The sequence below is a fragment of the Pieris rapae genome, chromosome 22 (genome assembly GCF_905147795.1).
Source record: "Pieris rapae chromosome 22, ilPieRapa1.1, whole genome shotgun sequence".
Lineage (NCBI taxonomy): Eukaryota > Metazoa > Arthropoda > Insecta > Lepidoptera > Pieridae > Pieris > Pieris rapae.
Window position 1 is genome coordinate 1,058,495 of NC_059530.1, and position 20,000 is coordinate 1,078,494.

The following is a 20,000-nucleotide window of genomic DNA, read 5'->3' on the forward strand; positions in this document are numbered from 1 at the left end:
CACATAGAATGTCCGTGCACAGGCAGGGATCAAACCTACGATCCCGGGGATGATTCGCATAGGCCAAAGGCGCAAAGGCGGTTGTAAATATTAAGTACTTTGAGATAAAAAGCTTTCGTACCAATGCCTTTCACGTACGGCTTAATCGATTATGATAAATTTTGCTATGAAGTGAGCTACTCACAAATTCAATATTTTTTGTATTAAAGCGATTGTAACGTATTATGGAATAAAACAACGAGTATTAAAATATAAATTTTATTTTTCAATAATTTGCATTAAACTAGGTTTAACAGAATAATTAATACATTTTTGTAACAGACAAATAATAAACTTTAACTCGTAGAGACATATTCATCGGACTTTGGAAAGAGATAGTGTTGTAATGTTGTCTTTGTCGCACTAATTGGCCTAGCTGGCCATAGATAAGACAGTAGGTGTGAGAGAGATAAGACCCCCACTGTCTCTTTCTAAAGTCCTTTCAAAATATCGCTATATACAAATCAAACCAAAAAAAAAAGATAATAAAGCAGTATAGTTCACAACAAAAGTTACTAACAAATAATTTAGGTTACAAACGAGTTTTTACTTCAAAGGAATGCATAAATATGTAAGAAACCAGTCCAATTATATAGTTAATTAAACTTGTATCTCAATCGCAGTAAAAATTTAATAGAACGAATGCTTTCATGATATTGATACGGCGTTCAAGTATTATTCTAATCAGTTAGGGTAAGAGAAGAAAAGAAAAAAAGAAGAAGGGGGGTTAAGGGGGAGAGGGTTGTTGTAAAACATTACTAACCGTTAAGGGGGGGTGAGATACGCGTTAAGGTTTTTAATAATATCAAAGCGATTAAAACAACAATAATAAAATTGTTACTTTTACGTATGTCCGGTAAATACTTGGGGTGTGTGTGTGTGTGTAGGGATTGTTTACGCCGCCGGAGCACCTTGCAAAGGTTGGCGATCGATTACCAATTTTGGATGCACACTTCTAAATGACTTGACGCTTTGGCCAATCCACTTCCTTAGATTTTTTCCAAGATGTTGATTTCCTTCTACGTCTTATATATCGTACTTGAAGGAGCTTTTACTAACTCAGATCTCAAACGCTTCTAGTTTTTATGTCCTCTAACATTCTACGCCATAGAGTAGCACAGAAGACATCTTGTAATCTGTATTTACAAAATTGCGGTAAGTAATACTTGAATGCTGAATTTGACCGAATTTATGAATAGTTCAAGGGAAAACAATAAAAATTATATTTATGCGCGTCACATTTTTAATTCAACAATTTCTATCTACTTTAAAAAAAATAACAAAAGAATAATTTTACACTTTGAGCGTATAGAAAAACTACCACAGACCATAAATAAATATCAAATATCCGTTTGATAGGCCACTGAATAGCAATAAAATTTAAAACTAAAAACCAATATCTATAAATAAATATATTTTTTTTATTTACAATAATTTAACTATTTTTTTCTTCATTTTCAACACGGGCTGCCTCTACTTGTCGATGGTGAGTCTGGAAAAAATAATTAAAAACTGCTAAACCGAGTTCTAGTATCAATAAAAACTGTTCTCTACTCTAGATATCATATTTAACAAAAAAAAATCCCATGTAACAAAAAAAATAACTAAAAAAACCCATAAAAAATCCTATTTAACAAAAAAATCATATTTAATAAAAAAAAATATTTAAAAAAAATGTAAAATATAGGTATCACACAATAACTAATAGGCCGGAAACATATTATTAAAACGTCACGCAACGTTTTGACACCCGATTGAAGATTTTGCAGAAGATGATGCAAATTACACATCTGGTCTAATCAAAATTGTCATAAAATGTTTTGAATGTTTTCATTCTGCGACTGTTCAGCTTCTACTTCTACTCCTGTATTTTCTTCTGATGTCATGTGTGTGAATGTGACAATGCGAAAAACCATCGACAACACATCGATCTGGAATGTTCTGATCGGATCTAACTGGAGTGCGAATCCATATGAGCTATGAATGGTCGGATGATCAAAATGTGATTCTAGTCATAGCAAATAGTACAATTTGTATCGACGCAACACGCGTCGCGTGGCGTTTTAACAATGTGTTAGCCGCCTTTGAAATATGTTACAAATAAATTTATCATTAATAAGTTTAAAATAAGTAATCTTACCCGATGAAGAGGCAATCAATCCATCCTGCAAAAAAATAAAAAAATATTCGTAAAAACATCTAGTCTTTCTATATCTATCTCTATCTAAATCTATTAAAAGTAATTTATAATTGTCAAATGACCATCATGTCTGTGTCTATCATGTGAATGCCAAATGTAGAAATGTGTCGGTCAAATTGCCCGTTTGTGATGGAGTTGGAGGATGGATGATGATGAGTGGAAAGAAGAAAGAGAGAACGCCTGCAAGATACTTGAGAAGTTATAATAGAAGCGACAGCGAGTAAAAGATTGGAAAATTGTCGCGAAGATAAAGTCGAATGTCAAAAAATAAAAATACATTGAATACTTCTAATTTTACATTTACTGCCAGTTCCCAAATCAATGGCGTACAACGGAAGAGAAGAACTTGCAATAAACTCTCCGCCACTCTTTTTAATCACCAAGTTTTTTTTGTGGAAGACTTATTAAATACACTAAGAAACTTAACGTAATCCGTATCAATACTAGAATATATACTGTTTTATTTGTGTGTTATACGTAATACGTATACGTGCGTGTACGTGCTTGTACGTGCGTAATACTGACCGTAGTAACGATTCGTGTACGCTGCACTGTGAGGTTATTTTGCGGCACACAACAGTCAGGTTGGACGCGCATAGAAGCGTATACCTCGCGGAGAATCAGTAGGATCGTATCTGCCGATTCCCTGGAAAGACAAACATACATTACTAAGATAAACAATTATTTATGAAAAAAAAATCTCATGAATTCCAGTGACATTCCCAACTTATACAATAGTTAATATAAAAAAATAAGGCGAACAGAAATGCATTAAAAAAAGTAAATTTGAATATTTTTTTTTATTATTAGTATATAGATTAAGAATATTGTAAATTCAGTAAAAAATGAATTAACAACAAGTTGCTTTTGTGAATGTAATTTACTGTACATAAAATATACATATAAACAAAGTACATATTTCATACGCTTATATTTGTTAGGTTATATGGATCTGTCGATCTACTAAACCGATTTTAAAATCTCTTACCAATAAAAGCCTTGTTTAAATTGAGCATCATAGACTAAATAAAAATGAAGACTACCTAAACAAAAGGATAAAGAAAAACGTTTCTAACGCTGCTTTATATATTAAAGGTATATTTAAATAATAAAAAAATAACTGTTACTCAAAAACTACTACACAAAATTTAATGCGGTTTTCACCATTGTTTAGAATGAATGTCATGGTATCCTGTGAGGTGTTCAGGTGTTCACTCACCAATAACAAACATGGCTGGTCATGGCGAAGAGATACTCGTTAATCATTTCAAAGGGCGCTTCTTGCAGCACATAGTCGATGCGGCGTCCGCTGTTCAAACGCCCAAGCATTTCTGGTGTCGCCTATAACATATAATTTTATAAATACATATATATATATATATCTTATATCTTTAAACGAGCAATTCTTGTATATATATATATATATTCTTGTATATTGGAATCTTGGGATCGGCTCCAACGATTTTCATGAAATTTAGTATACGGGGAGTTTCGGGGGCGATAAATCGATCTAGCTAGGAATAAATGAGAGAAAATAACAAAAAGGTGGTGTTTGAGTAGTCCCAATTTAAACTGAAAAATGAATCTTCCTGACATCTATCGGCGAATAATAATACTATTTTTTTTAAATTGCTTAACGACACAACAACACTAAAGCTATTCCAGCATATATAATCTATATTGTTCATATTTCATCATTTTATTAGTATGTAATTAGTACTTATATATAATTTCCAAAAACAAATTAAAATACCGAGCAAAGCTCGGCCATCCAGGTACTATATATATATATATATATATATATATATATATATATATATATATATATATGTCCAATAACACATTTTATGCTGATTTAGACTGTTATTATGTTCGCCCCTCCTCCCTCCCTCCTGCCTCGTTTTAGCATCGTAGGAGCCGTATGAATACTAAATTTCACCAACATCACCTTGATGGCTGGAAATGTTCCACAGTCCGTTTCACAAGGCATTTTCTTTTGCGAACTAGCGAACTGTGGAAGCGACTACCGGCGGGTGTCTACCCGCCGGTAGTCCCTGAGAGTACTACGACGACCTCCAACAATTCAAAATTCGAACGTACTCCTCCTTTAAAGGCCGACAACGCACCCACTAAAATGGGTGTCTATGGGCTGCGATGAATGCCCTTTTTGCCCTCCTATTATATAAAATATGCCACGAAAGTATTACTTCACACTTCGTTACATTTATATAAAACCAATTAACACCTTACATATACCGACATTTACCCCCCCCCCCCCCTTCCTATTGACAAACGTTCATATTATAAACATTTTTTTTGTATTAAAATAAAATAAAAATAGAATTGATATTATAAATAATTAATAGACACTCCCCTCACCCCTTGCAACTCCATACTCTTAAAAATGACTTAAATTTTTTATGCAGTTAGTACTATGACGTCATTACAGCGAGGTGCCTACTTAACTTCTGCGTGTAGTATTATTATTATTCGCCATTTATTTATATTCTTCTTAATAGTTTATTCCATATTATTTAAAATATTTCAGCAAAAAAATAAATCAGTGGCTCTACATTTTTAGGTCTGGGCCTCAGATTTCGGTATCTGTTTCTTGACCATCTAATAGGCAAATAGGTAATCAGCCACCTGAGCCTGACACACACCGTCAACTTTTTGTTTTCAGTCAGTTTCCTCACGATGTTTTCTTTCATTAGTGCATAGCCTGGGATCGAACCCACGACCCCAAATGACAGTTGCACGCTGAAGTCAACACTGTTCTAACTAAAGTAAAATAATACTCACTTCTTTATCCTGCGTGACGTCCTCTTTACACTCATCGTTCATTTCTTCCTTCTCCATCTCTTCTTCTACCACCTTCTCGAGCTGATCGGTGGGAGGCGGAGCCGTCTTCCACATACTAAACCAAGTGCTTTTTATTGACTCCACCAATTTCTGTTTGATATCAGCTCCGACACGAGCCATTGTTTCTTTTAGTTCTATATGAAAAGAAAACAAGTTAGTTAGTTAGTTGGAGTAAAAAAATTCGATCTGGGGCGGGGACTGAATTATGCGTCATTGCTAACATTATTTACGACTTTCCTATACTTTACACCAGATTAATAACCTTAAACCTTTTAGGTTTAATAAGTTTTACTATAGAGATATAGAGAGGTACAGAAAAACTTTACGGCGCGTTACATGGTGTGTGTGTGTGTGTGTGGTCAAGATTCTCCAAAAAATGCGTGACGTAATACTTGAACGCCCCCTTAACCAAAATAACTAATATCATGAAACTGAGACAGTTCTCAAATTTACACTATATCAGGTTTAAATAAAAACTTAACACAAAACGTAAATAAAATTAATGCCCCAAACCCAACGAGAACTTACCCAAGTGCATCCGTTTCCGTCCCTTGTGGTGGGGTATCAGGTATGGTTTTATCTGCCGCAACTCTGGATTTATCATTGGTTCAATTCTATAAAAAAATATGCATGCAACATAAAAAAAAAATACAATATAAATTGCAGTAAATCCGCCTACGAACGATCCCATTACTTGGTTTGATAATTTTTTTTAAAGCCCTTCAATCAGTCACTAAAACACATACAACCTATAAATTGTCTATGATATTTCTTTTTTTCTTAATTTATTTCATAACCATGGATACAGAGTCCTTCAGTCGGAATCATAGAGATTACAATATTACATAAAGTTCTAAAAAGTATGAAATGGACTTTATATCATAACATTTAATTGTCTATGATATTGGGTAGTGTTGCCATTTTACTAAAACCAATGACGTGTTTCTTTATTATATCTCTGACATATTTTATCATATATACATAAAATTTAACATTAATTTAATATAAGTATGAAAGTATTTAAAATATATCTACGTTGAAAAGCGTACCTGTAAGCGATGGGGTCGTAGGGATGGAAGATATTAAAAAACTTCCCACATGTGGGTAGACAAAAATCTTTTCCGAGCATTTCCACGCCGCGGACACATTCGAAAATAGCTAAGAAAAAAATATAATACGATTATAAATTAATTAAGTAATTAATTTCCATGTGTGTCACTAAGAATATTGTAAATTATTAAATTAAAAAATATTTATATATTTTATATTATATGTCCATAATTGTCTTCGTTTTGTGTATGTCTGTATATAATTATGTATAGAAGTTATAAAATTTTAGTCATTTAAATCAAACAAAAAACGAATTATTTTTAAAACAAACACATTATACAGTAATTACAATTTTCGTAACAAACATAGTAATAATAAAAACAATTAAAAATTTATTGAAAAAAAAAATTTTAATAATTAAATTTAATCAAGTTTTTTGGGGATTTTACTTACCAATAGGACTACCAAGTGCGAACATGGCTTCGGGACAAAACTCCAACTTGGGGTATTTGAACATTGGCTGTCCCGTGCCGGCACACTTTTGGACGTACTTCTTTTCCGTTGAGCCATTTGGGGATAAAGCCTGGAAAAAGTTTACTTAACCATTTCAGTTCTGGGTTTCAGGTTTTTATCCAGGTAGGTTCAGGGATCAGTCTCCTGTGCCTGACACACGCCGAACTTTCTGGGTCCAAGCCATGGCAGACATTTCACGATATTTTCCTTCACCGTTTAATCGAATGTATAGAGATGGCACGTGAAAACCTTCCAGATAAGCTTACAACAAGTTTTATTGTTAAAAGGCCTGCAACGCACTTCTGGGATTCCTTCTGGCCGTAAGTGTATTATCTGCACCTTGAAAAATACCCTATCAAATTGTGTATCAAAGAACAGGTGCACATAAGACACTTCCGAAAGGCTCGCAATTACGTTGCGGGCCTTTAAAAATAAAACTTGTCGCAAACTTATCTGGAAGACAGTTTTTGAAGGATGCTACGAGCCATTGCTTTGGAAATGCAATAAAACTGGTTTTTATTAATAAATTATAATGTTTTAAATGAAATTGATGTTTTTAAGCTGAAAAAATAACAGTTTTTAAATTTCTACTGATTATTACGTATATGTATATAAACATGTGTGTGTGTGTATGTATAGATATATTTTTTCTCTTATTTTTTATTTTTTTGTCATTCGGTTTGATATGTGTATGTTGTTTAGTTGATATTTAGTGTAAATGCTGTGTACAGATATAACTGGAAGTCAGATTTTTAAATGTTGTTTAGTGTGTAATAATTTTATGTATGTAATTAATCTGTTTTCTGTTTTTGTACCTAAATGTGAAAAATAAAAATAAATAAATATACCTCGGGTGTCTGATGCCCCAACAAGTCGTACAAAATGACGCTCCCCAACGAATGACCTCCCAGAGAGACACCTCCTCTGAAATCCGGGTTCCGTTTCTTGAACAAACCATAGACTCGATTCAGCTCATTGCAGACCGTGTCTATGATTGTCTGAAATTTATTACAAAAATGCGTTACTAAAACAAAGTTCGCCAAGATGATGCCTGCGATCGTGCGTTCAAACTTCCAATAAATAACTATCTACTATTATTAAAAATAGGGGTTGATCGAGAAATTAAGGGTTCACCCTCTTTCAAGTAGTCGAAACGGCTGAATCGATTTCGATGAAATTTTTTTTTATTTAAATTTATTTGGACGTCTGTCAGGTGAAATGTCAAAATCCAATACTTTGACAATGTCTCAATAAATTTTTATCCAGTACTCACCTGTCCAAACACTGGGCTGGTGTAGAACAAGACATCCAACACCGTATCGTTCGTGAAGTTCCGCAACCAAGGAATGCTGTCCAACGTGACGTTAGCCAGACGTTTGTCTACGCCCGTCTCGCCTGAATGTAGGCTCGAGTGCCAGGAAATCGGCAGTACCTACAGAAAAAATATAAAAGAAACGTGTGGCACTCGGGGACTGCCGCAATAAAGCATTTTTTATCAACTTATACATTATTTATTTAGTTTTTATTTATGCAGTATTTTTTTTCTTTGGCATTAATTAAATCTACCAGACTCAGACTAACAAGCCTATATAGTCTGTCTCGTGTCTAACGCGTACCGGCCGATTACCGATCTCGTCAGAGAGATGTGACACGCAGTATGCGTTCTGTCCTGCTCTAATGCATATTGGGCGCACCTTTATTACGTCATAGTGTGTTAGGTTATTTTCGTTACGGAATTTCTTGATTCGGTCGCCGCGCTCAATGTCTGCGATAAAATCTATGCAATAGCTTAAAAATAAATGTGCTGTTGGAGGAGGATGCAAATATCTTGGGACTGCAAAAAGAACTCTATTCTCAACTAAAGATCACTGCAACGACTATCAATTACAAACGGGTTGTTGTAATATAAATTAAGAGTAATATATTTCTGGAATTTTTATAAGAACAACTTAAAACAGTAAACAACACAGAAAAAACTTCTTAAAAAGTAGTGTTGCCAACATTATACTACATTGTATTGGCCTTTTAAGAATTGGTACGCTCTATGCGCGTGCATACGTGCATGCGTCCTGTGCCTGACACACGCTGTGTCAGGCACAGGACGCATGTGTGTGACTTTTTACCAACCTTCCTTCACAATATTGCATTGTCTAAATCGCTTCCTTAAAATCCTTACCTCCATCCGTCCAACCAATCCGCTGTCGCACGAGTTCTTGTAATGCGATTGTAGTAACTGCATACTTGTTTTTCTAAAGTCGTCGACTGGAAAAAATACGCTAATTGAGATTGGGTGTACGCCAAAGACTATGGATCAATTAATTGATTGAAAAAAAAAGGAGTAGAAATGGGCGAATGTTATGACAGTTCGTCAAGAAGGAATAATTGGAATGGATCAGTGGGAAGAAAAAAGAGAGGTCGCCTACCAGAAATATGGAAAGATTTAATAAAAGTGATATCGGGGAAAAATTGTCGCGAAGATGACCAGTGGAAGAATTTGAAGATTCTGTCGGAGGTCGTATACTTTTTTAAATACAGTTCCACAAATTAGCATTTTTAGGCAGTTTGAGGACCGCTTTGTGGAACCAGCTGCCCACTAAAGTATTTCTTTCAAGAAAAGAGCGTACTACTTCTTAAAAAGCCGGCAAAGCATTTGCGAGCCTCCTGGCAATGTGAGTGCCATGGGCAGAGGTATCACTTAACATCAGATGCACCTTCTGCCCAATTGCATCCTCCCGGTTCATTAAAAAACAAACTGGAAGTAATTTTTGTATATCTTTCAAAGGATCTATAAAAATAATATGACCTCTCAATGAGGTGCCACATTACAAATAAAAATCTGTGGCATTACAACCATTTTTAGATCTGGGACTCATTTCTAAATCTGTTTCATGATCATTTGTCAATCTAATAGGCATGTAGGTGATCAGCCTCCTACGCCTGACCACCGTCTACTTTCTGGGCGTAAGGCAAGCCGGTTCTGCAAGGGTTCGGCAAGGGCCTCACGATGTTTTCCTTCACCGTTCGAGCGATTATTAAGATAAAAGAGAAAAAGAAAGAGCTTCGATATATTTAAAAGATCAATGAAGAACTACTTTTCTCTCTTTCTATCACAGGATAAACACCATACGATGGAAGGAGTCAAACTGGAGAATTTTGAAAGAACACGAGGCAGTGGCAGGTTGCTTACCTGACGATAAGCGATACCATAGAAGGCTCGCGAGTGAGTTGCCGGCCTCGTTTGAAGGGCACTAAGTGGAATTTGTTAAGGCCTGTCTGGTTCCAAAAGTTCCAATGAATTCCAAGTTCTTACCGACAGCCTCCACCGGTCTCATGCGCATGTCACAAGCTGATCCGACCCCATGGCACAACAGCAGCAGATGATCTATTCTCGACGGTTCCGTATCCTCTATCTCCGATTCCACAGCACCACGTTTCACTACGCGGGGCCGGGTCATTGATTGCTGAAAGATTTCCGATGGAATTTTATTACAAACTTTATATTATTGCTGTCATTGTAAAAAAACACCCCTACTTTTATGATGTCAATCGAAAGAATGTCCAAAACCTCTTAAGTATTTTAAAAGAAAGGAATAAAGGGAAATTAATATTTAGATATTTAAGGTACTTTCCCTATACATTACATTGGGACGCCCTGTATATAGGTATAACATTTGAAGAGAATCCCAATTATTATATATCCCCGTAATTAAAGTTAATTCGATATATTGTTCATGACATTGAAATATTTTTGTATTAGGTCACTTGAGTTAGTAAACGTTTAGAAAAAAATACGAAGCATTTTTTTACTGCCCTCAAATGGATCAAATTTTTCGGTGGAGTATTTTTTTAATAGCAACACTTATGTTATGTCAGAATTATACAGAATGAAAAATCAGAGTTTAGATGACGATGCCCAATCACTATCCAACGGAAAATCTTCCGTCTTCGTTTTTCTCACCCCCCCCAAAAGTCATAAGGATAACTAACAAGTCTCTCCTTCTGATGCCTATATTCTCCAGCTCCATGTACTAAGAACACTAAGTGATCTATTTTTTGTGTTTGATCACCAGTTACGCCAATCTTTGGTGGGTTACGATACACCGTTTTGCCAAAGTTGAATAGCTGCAAGGATAAGGAGGAAGATGGATAAAGGATAAGGTTATAATTATGAAGGATCATTTCCATCGACTACGAAACGTTTTAGGTCCTGGCCTCAGATTTCTGAAGCTGATTCATGATCATTTTTAAATCTAATAGTCAAGTAGGTGATCAGCCTCCAGTGCCTGACACATGTCGACTTTTTGGGTCTAAGACATGTCGGTTTCCTCACGATGTTTTCCTTCAACGTTCGAGCAAATGTTAAATGCGCACATAGAAAGAAAGTCCATTGGTGAATAGCCGGGAATCGAACCTACGACCTCGGGTATGAGAGGAATAACCTAAATACACACTTAAAAATGCGTTTTTCTTGACACATTTGTGAAATTAAAGTTGCTGATTATCATATACTAACTGACCTAGCAAACGTCGTTTTGTCATGTATATTATTTATAATGGTTATTGTGCCTCACTCGATATAGATAGGTATAGTGTATCGCTGACTTTTTTGTAGATATTTATAAGATCTACAATTACTTAGAACATATTTTTATGGTTCTATCTTTAATAGTTTAGGCAGGGTACGCAAAATAAGTAACTTTTTTGGTTGATTTTTTACACCTTGTGTCCGAAAAACCCTAATATCTTTCGGAACCCTATTTTTGTTCAAAATTAAAATAGCCTATATTACTCGTGGATAATGTAGCTTTCGAATGGTGAAAGAATTTTTAAAATCGGTCCAGTAGTTTATGAGCCTATTCAATTCATACAAACAAACAAACAAACAAAAAATCAAACCTTTCCTCTTTATAATATTAGTATAGATACAAGGACCGGAAATTGTTAACAAGGGCAGAACCATGAAGAAAGAGAAGAAAGAAGGAAGGAAGTTTTAAGGATTAATTATCTGTTTAGATTTCTAAGCTGAAATATTCATAAAGAAGAAATCCCCAATACTTTTTCTGGTACTCTTACCGGACTTCCGCTAAAGCTGTCAACAGAGTTTTGGAGAAAATGGACCATGACCCCTGGTCCATGCATCACCACCAACTCGTTATTGGGAAGTATCAGGCGTCTATGCCATTCGCCCGTTGCAATACCGTGCTGGTATTCCACCTGGTAATTAGTAAAAACAGCAGATATTAAGATACTTCCTTTTGAGAACTAGTGAACTGTGGAAGCGACTCCCAGCGGGAGATACGACCTTCAATAGTAAGATTACACTCCTCCCTGAAAGGCCGGCAACGCACCCCCAATAAATGGGTGTCCATGGGCTGCGATGACTTGGGCGTCCTTTAGGCTCGTTTGAAGATAGCGTGAGGGTAGTTCAAAACTTTAGAAAATTATTTAAATATATTTTCTCACCTCCAACTTCTCCGCCACGGCCTCTGCGTACGGCACATACCTTCCATCTGTGTTACAATAGAACCAGCTACATCTGTGAAACAAACAAATTTATGCAATCTTAAGTATCATTTTTCATCACCATAAAGAAAATTACCACACATTGCATTAATAATATTAAAATTATCATTTTTTATTCAAACCTATTGAATAAATAATTATATAACACTAATTTGTTTACCAAACTCAAACTCAAAATAACTTTATACATATAGATTATAGGTAACCAAGTACACTTATGAACGTCATCAGAAAAGACGTTAAACAGCGTAGAACGGAAGAGAAGAACTGGCAAGAAACTCTGAGCCACTCTTTTTAATCTCCAAGTTTTGAGTCATACAAATAGTTTGATCTGGAGGAAATCAATCCCAAAGATTATGATCATTTAAATAATCGTCAAATTAATTTTTCTTCTTTATTTCTACCCACTCCTCTTCTTTAGTATATGGGCTGCGGTATCACCACATCCGGTGAGCCATCTGCCCCTTTGCCCCATCGCATAAATTCGCTTACCGCCTAACATTGGTAGGTTTCTCAGACCAGTAGACCGGCATCCGAATCCTGCCAATGATGTTCACGTCGTACCTCCCACCATCTGTTGGCACCAACGTGTTTTCGTTCAGGTCAGCTGGAATGTCAAAAGTGGATTATCAATCTAGAGTTTGTAAACTCAAAACAATAATGTGTCAAACACCTGTCACCTTTAAATTGGTATTTTTTTTACGATACGTCACGAAGATAAGCAGCGTTTTTGTCAAAGAAAAGAGAGAGCGATTGAGAAAGAGTGAGAAAGGGAGATCGTGAAAAAATACAGGCTTTTGGTTGATGTATTCGTTTGGTAGTTACATATTAGAACTTTAGATGATAATTCTGTCTCATGTACAGTAAAGGCATTTTTTTAATTTATATTATAATTAGCACATATACAGCGTGTAAACAGTGTGAATATAGATAAACCTGGAGAGATCATATGCTACATACAAGATCTATTGGGGCTTTTTTTACCTTAGTAATAATTAATTTACCAAGAAGTTTCACTTCATGTGACATGTGTACATTGTAAGCAGTTTTTTTAAGTTAGCTTCTTTTAATTTCGTTTAAAGTGTCTGTGAAGTAAATATTATACCTCTTAAATACTTACAGCTATTAAAAGCGATCTCCAGAGCCCTTGAATCGGCGACAGAAAATCCACGCCATGTTGATTGGCCATCATTATCAACACGATAGAACCAGTAATACTTCACTGGCGAGTACTCTGACGTTGGGCGGTTCTAAAACATTCATCTGTCATTTAAGATAATCAGCAATATTAAATATTATTGGAATTAAATCAGGTTTGCAAATATATAAACTTGCAAAACCTTTCATTAATTACATAAATAATGAATGAAATATGTCGCAAAATTATGTATTTTAAGAAACAACATTTAGAGATTGTTCTTTCAGTTGAAAATCACTTTTGTCTTCGTATTTAAATTTTAATGACTAACACATACATATACAAAACAAAACTAGCGTATTTTCCACAGACTAAACAAAATTAAATGAAACATCTGTTAACACAAAATAGATAATTAAGAAAATTCTACTTTAAGAAATATAATTACGTATACGAATTTCTCACAAACTTAAAGTTATATAAAAATTTAGTTACTTTAATATATTTTAAATTAAGAAACTGTTTTAGTATCTCAATCAGTTGAGTATTGTTTAAGGTTTCAAGTAAATTTTTTTTACTATATATTAACAAAATATATATTGTGTACCCAAATTAGATTCTTGAGCTCAAATATATGTGATAACCTGCATAATTAAATAATCGAGACTTCCACACATTTAGTACTGCGCAATTAATTTAATTATCAGTAGTTTTTTCGAGAGAAACGAAAGTTTGATTCTGTCTTTCGGAAGCGAACAACATCTATGGCCAAAAAAACTTTGAGGCATTTGCTAGCAGCCCTTTTTTATTATTATTAAATTGCCAATATCCCCCGACTCTTGTGGTGCCCATATTTTTCTCAATATATATACATCCATACATACAAATGCATATATTACTACAAATTTTTGTTTTATATTCATGGGCTAGTGGGGGCCCGTCTCACCTATGCTACAACACTATGCAACAAAAGCTAGCAGCCCTTTGGAGCTGATTAAATCAAAAATCATTTATTCATGTAGGTAATACAATGTAGACTTATGAACGCCAAAAGAAACTAAATATACATTAAATGATTCTAATTTTACATTTACTGCCAGTTCTCAAATCAAGGGCGTAGAACGGAACAGAAGAACTGGCAATAAACTCTCCGCCACTCTTTTTAACTGTTTTTTCTTTTACACAACGTTTGTAAGGATCCATTGGATCTCAGTCAGTTATTAGATAGTCTAACGTTAATGAACATAATATAATTAGTTGAAAAGCATTTATTGCGCCCTAAACAGGGCTGGTATGGTTATATGTATACATACCAGATGTTTGTATAAGAGAGGTTTATTCAATAACATGTCTTTATGGTGATTTATTAATATAAATAAATAAAAAATAAGTAATACCTCAGTTAATATAGCGATACCGTCATCATCTTCCTTCATAGAATGTTCCATAAGATTAACGGTAACATTCTGGGAATGTGTTTCACTTCCCAAATCCATAATGATCTCCCCTTTTTGATCTTGATTATCCATATATTTCTTAATTTTCAAATTAGCATATTCTAATTGAAGCTTTTTCACACAACCAACGTTAAAGTTAGAGCAATTTTTACATTTTTTTACAATATCCGTGGGCATTGTTTCTATATCTTTACTTTTATTCGGATCACTTATAGATTCGATCGACTGATTATCGTATTCAACTGTAAAATAATTTACCGTCCTAACTATTTCTATCGGTGCTACATCCCTATACATCGCGAGGTCGTGTATTAATTTCATATTATTATTGTGCGTTTCGCTTTGTGTGGCATGCCTATAGTGATCTTGGGATTGACTTAATTCAAAAAAAGACTTTGGGTTGTCGGCTTTTGGTGGGGTCGCGAAATAGCTGGATAGGCGATTGTAACTGTTATATTCATCGTTCTCCTTGTTAGACGGGCCTGGGTCGGATGAGAAGAAATTTTTAGGGTCTGGTAATTCGTTAGATGTCTTAGCTTCTGTTTTATTGGATTCTTCTATTTCTTTAGGGTGTTCAGTTAGACTGGAGAAGGCAGGTAAGCGCTCTGTGTCCAGTTTAGGTTCATCTAAAGGCTTCGTATGTTGAGTTTCTATAGAAGACACTGTTTGTGAAGCTGTTGTGAAGTCAGAAATCTTGGTCACATCGCTTTGGGTAGTTTGGGTAAATGTTAATGTGGGTGTTAGACGTGTCTGTGTTGTCGTATCTGGGACGTGTGTTGCATAATCTTCAACAAAACCAGTAGATGTTACGGACGGAAATCGTTTGCTAAATTCCTTTTCGAAGCCGGGCGGAATCCTGGTTGATAAGTTCTCCGATCGTAGGTTTAAAGAATTTTTGTAATAGGTTTCAACAGCATAATTCCCAGTATCAAAGTATGAAGCCATTGTTAACGAAGGACTGATAGATGTTGGTATTGTAGCCGTATTAACGTGTGATTCGTCATTTACGGTTTCCATTTTTTTATATCTTGCCACGCGATTTGTAAACGTATCTACGGCTGGTAAGAGATCTTCTGTACTCTTTTCTCGCACCATAAACTCGATTTTATCATCATCAGTCTCAGATGGTTCTATAACAAATTCTTCATAAATGGGAAAATCTTTGTTAGCATCTTGTTCTATAGAATGCACATCTAAGCCACTTTCATCTGATTTACTATCATCATCGGCAGGGGCAGTTGGTAGAATTGGCAATGGTGGAAGTACAAGTTCGTCGAGAGAGTTTTTAAGTCCAGCCTTTATTTCATCACTGGCATTTCTCGGTATATTTTCTGATAATTCACTCTGGAAAAGACCGAGAGCACTTACACCTGGTAAGTTATAATTGTGTTCTACCTGAGTGGTAGTGTCAATTATATCATTAATATCGGCGGTGTTAAATCCACAATTCGGCAAACTCTTATTAAGAGTTACATCTTCTAGTAGTTCTGTTACTGAATGAATCGGTATATTTTCTATAAAATCTTCTGAAATCTGGGCAATGTCATCAAGTGGATCTGTTGCACTTTCTGTTAAAGATTGTTCTGGTACATGTTCATCAACTGTTAAGCCCACTCCTACTGGGTTTAATAGTTGAATTGGCGCAGTTATATTCTCTATAAGCTGCGAAGTTAAATCTTCGACTTCACTTTTTTCTTCATGCTTATTCACTTCTCGACATGTTTCACATATATTTAATTCGGACACATTTTCCGCCAAGTCTTCAATAGACTTTTTATGAGAATCATGCAAAGCTATCTCAGCTACTTTCGTTTCAATTAAATTTATTTCACTTTCTTTTGAAGCAGGTAAGTCTGTACTTTTGTTTGTGAAATCAAATAGATGTGAAGTGTTAGGTGCGGGTTCAAAATATTTCAAGAAAGTGTCATTGTCAACTGGTTCAAGAAACGAGAAGTCACTTGTTGGAGGTAAGTTGCCAATAGAGGACTTTGTTTCTAGACTCGGACTACTTGGTTGTTTGTTTGCAGATGGTATGTCAGCTATATCAGTTAATGTATTTTCAGGTGTAACATGTTTATCATAAGGTAATAATGGACGAGGATCAAAGAGTTTGAATGTGTTTTCATTACGTTGAAAAGGAAATTCAATCCCTTTATTTTCTTGGGCAGTGATCTCGCAAGGCTGTGGAGTGGGACCAAGCACGACATTAGTTACGCTCTCGATAATTTCGTCATCTAAAATTTCAGATGGTGTAACTTCAAGGCGTGTGCTAAAGAAACTTAGCGGATTAGATACACTTATTACCGAAGATACATTACTCGTCTTTGTATCTTCAGAAAATATAGGCGCTTGAAGAGAACTAGGTTTTTCTATTATACTTATAGGTAAAGATGGCAATGCAAAAGGTGTGTCAATAGTATTAATGTAAGAATTAGCAGAACTTAAATTTGTATCGACAGTGTTATCCAAATTTATTCCACCATAATTATTCTCAATGACTGGATTAGAAGTTGGCCATGAAGAATAATTTGAAGTTTGCTGTTCTCTGCTGTCATAGTATTGTTCTTGAGGATTGTATTGGTGCATATTATAGTCGGATGGATAATTTGAGTTAAAATTTGGCTGATTCGTATTCGAGCTCCCAACAAAAATATCAAAAGTGGAACTATCCTGAGCATGATCCATCCGCGAAGATTGGTAAGGAGCTAATCTTTGTTGGTCGTCCTTTGCTTCACCATTATACGCTGGGTCGAAAAACGTAGTTACTGTATTTTGGATCTTATTAATGTCTATGGAACTAAGCTTAGACTTTAAAGAACCTAATAATCCAAAGCTTTTTGTCTCAGTTTGAGGTTGTTCGTAATATTCTGTTGTTGGTCTGCTTAAATCAAAAGCTGTATTAAAGTCTTGTTGGTATGGCTGAGCTGTAGGAACTCCATAAGTCGAAGCTGGTGAACTAAATGTTGATATATCTGTTTGAACTGCGGGTGCTACAGATTTATGTTCTGATATATCAGAGTCTTGACTGGGCGTAAAAAGAGGACCTTGTAAGGAATCGAACTGCGATTGTACTGGATTCAGAGTCGGTTTAATATTGTTGCTTATATTACCAACACCTTCAATAGGTCCAGAATAATACTGCGGTCGCTTCTTACTCATCCTATAGTTTACAGTACCAGACATTTTTGGCGGCTCTTGAACAGGTTTAGGTGGTCCATGGTGAACTTTAGAAACAGATATCTCGTTATAAACGTTCGGCTGATTGATTGAGCTTGGATCGAAAAATTGGGGAGGCGGGTTTGCGCTATCAAACGATTTCTTCGGAGGTAATATAGTTTGTTCCTGCTTAGATTCAATTAGTGATTCTTGTGGAGAGACTTGCATGAATGCGCTTGATGAAAAGTTTTGAAGCGCATCTACTTTAGACTGTTCTGGAACAGGATTAGACTCGATTTTTGTTTCTTGGGTCGGCTCACTATTTGGAATAAAAAACTCAGTTACAGGTGGGCTAATGGTTGGAAAAGTTGTCACAGATTCAGAATATGGGACATTTTCATTTGAAAGTGTTTCCTTAGTAATCGGTAGTCCTTGCGGTGCAGCTTGTATCGGATTTGAGACAGCATGGCTGTCGTTAGATGGAGTATAAAACATTGGAGGGGCATTCGTAGATACATCTTGACTGTGATCAGAAAAAGTCGGTACAAAAATATTGTCATAGGTTATCAGTGGCGATGCTTGTGGTTTAATTAATGGTTGATTTCCTGCTATTCTTCTTGCAACAGATGGTGGCAATACTGTTCTTCCAACTGACCCTTGACTATCTCTTCGATTAGAAAACATTGGCGGAGGTGGGATGATCGGCGCTGTAGTGTTTGCTTGGAATGTTTCATTTGCAGTTCTTACTTCATTTCTAGAGGATTCTACATTTTGTATAGGGGTGAAGAAGTTATAAGTTGATTCTGTCAGAACTGGTTTTGTTATTGCTTTATTATCTTCCTGTAATACTATAGGTTCTGTTTTCGCTGGTGTTGCATGAGGAGGATCTGTTTTTGGAAGCGGGTCACGCATTTCAGGTGTAAAATAATATGATGATTGCGCAAAGTCTTTCTGTACATCAGTATTTGGGATTTGGTTAGTGGTTGTATTTGTAAAGTAATGTGAGGATGGGTTAGCTGCTGCGTTATAGGTCGGTGCTTCTCCGGTCAAACCAGGAATCTGAGCATAAACTTTTTTCCTCGTCGTGATTCGATAATTTGATGAACCTGAAATGAGAAAATTATAATTAAATATATTTATTAGAGCTGTGGTTAAAAGTATATATCATTCAAAGCATGACAGTATAAATTAAGTGTGATTCTAATTGCACAAAAACAGATCCTTTTGCTACGAACTGTCGTGTTTTTATAATATACAGAAAATATAACTTTTCAGAAGCAAAATTAGGTAGATATGCATTGTAATAGACCGACGTGGACTTTGGTTCTGTTGTATGACGAAATAAAAACGCTTTTCCTCCTTAATTTATCCTTGATTCGAATAATTCAAGGATAAAAAAATTACCGTGGTAAATGTATTAATTTTAAAACGTAAACAAACATGACATCGTAATGTACTAAAAAATTATACTTAATCGCCTATAACAATAGAATTTGTACTCATTTGCCACAGTGTGCAGGACATGTAGTTGCGAAAGTACGAAGTCAGATCATAGACAGACAATCCAAATACCACCCAGAGGTACACTTTGTGTACCAGTGGTGCTACAAGTTTAGATCCGGGCCTCAGATTTCTGTATCTATTTCATGATCATTCATATCATAATAGGCAAGTGGGTGGTTAGCCTCCTGTGCCTGACACACGCCGTCGACTTTTTGGGTCTAAGGCAAGCCGGTTCCTCACGATGTCTTCCTTGTCCATTGATGGACTACAAAAACTAATACCAAAAATACTATTTGTGAACCGTTTATTTCTTTTACCCATTTTTATGTAATTAGAGTAACTTAACACTAATTCAATAGAAAAGAAAAATCAAAATAAAAAGAGAACGAAATCACTGGGTCAAATGGATGGGAATAGTTAAGGTAGGAGGCCGTGAATCAAACCAAATACCTAAAGTAGATACGAAGACTTTACGTGGCGCAACCAATTGTCAATAAAAATGAGTGCATAGAAGAAACACATGAATCATTCTCCATATACATAATGGCCATAAACATCT

The 20,000-nt window shown here is 35.3% G+C and overlaps 1 protein-coding gene across 2 annotated transcripts in view; it reads right to left on the minus strand.

Annotated features, from left to right (window-relative positions):
• Positions 1-242: 242 nt before the first annotated feature.
• Positions 243-20,000, minus strand: part of LOC110995995 — a 76,155-nt gene continuing 56,397 nt past the window's right edge. For both annotated transcript variants that reach the window (XM_022263474.2, XM_045633143.1), the window contains 17 exons: positions 14,723-19,044; positions 13,308-13,437; positions 12,680-12,794; positions 12,128-12,200; positions 11,738-11,878; positions 9,975-10,125; positions 8,841-8,926; positions 7,938-8,096; positions 7,513-7,662; positions 6,605-6,734; positions 6,151-6,259; positions 5,630-5,715; positions 5,042-5,235; positions 3,459-3,580; positions 2,765-2,885; positions 2,180-2,204; positions 243-1,531 (listed from right to left, as the gene is read on the minus strand). In XM_022263474.2, coding sequence (XP_022119166.2) covers positions 1,497-1,531; positions 2,180-2,204; positions 2,765-2,885; positions 3,459-3,580; positions 5,042-5,235; positions 5,630-5,715; positions 6,151-6,259; positions 6,605-6,734; positions 7,513-7,662; positions 7,938-8,096; positions 8,841-8,926; positions 9,975-10,125; positions 11,738-11,878; positions 12,128-12,200; positions 12,680-12,794; positions 13,308-13,437; positions 14,723-19,044 — 6,149 coding nt within the window. In that variant the 3' untranslated portion in view covers positions 243-1,496. The remainder of the gene's footprint in view (positions 1,532-2,179; positions 2,205-2,764; positions 2,886-3,458; positions 3,581-5,041; positions 5,236-5,629; positions 5,716-6,150; positions 6,260-6,604; positions 6,735-7,512; positions 7,663-7,937; positions 8,097-8,840; positions 8,927-9,974; positions 10,126-11,737; positions 11,879-12,127; positions 12,201-12,679; positions 12,795-13,307; positions 13,438-14,722; positions 19,045-20,000) is intronic.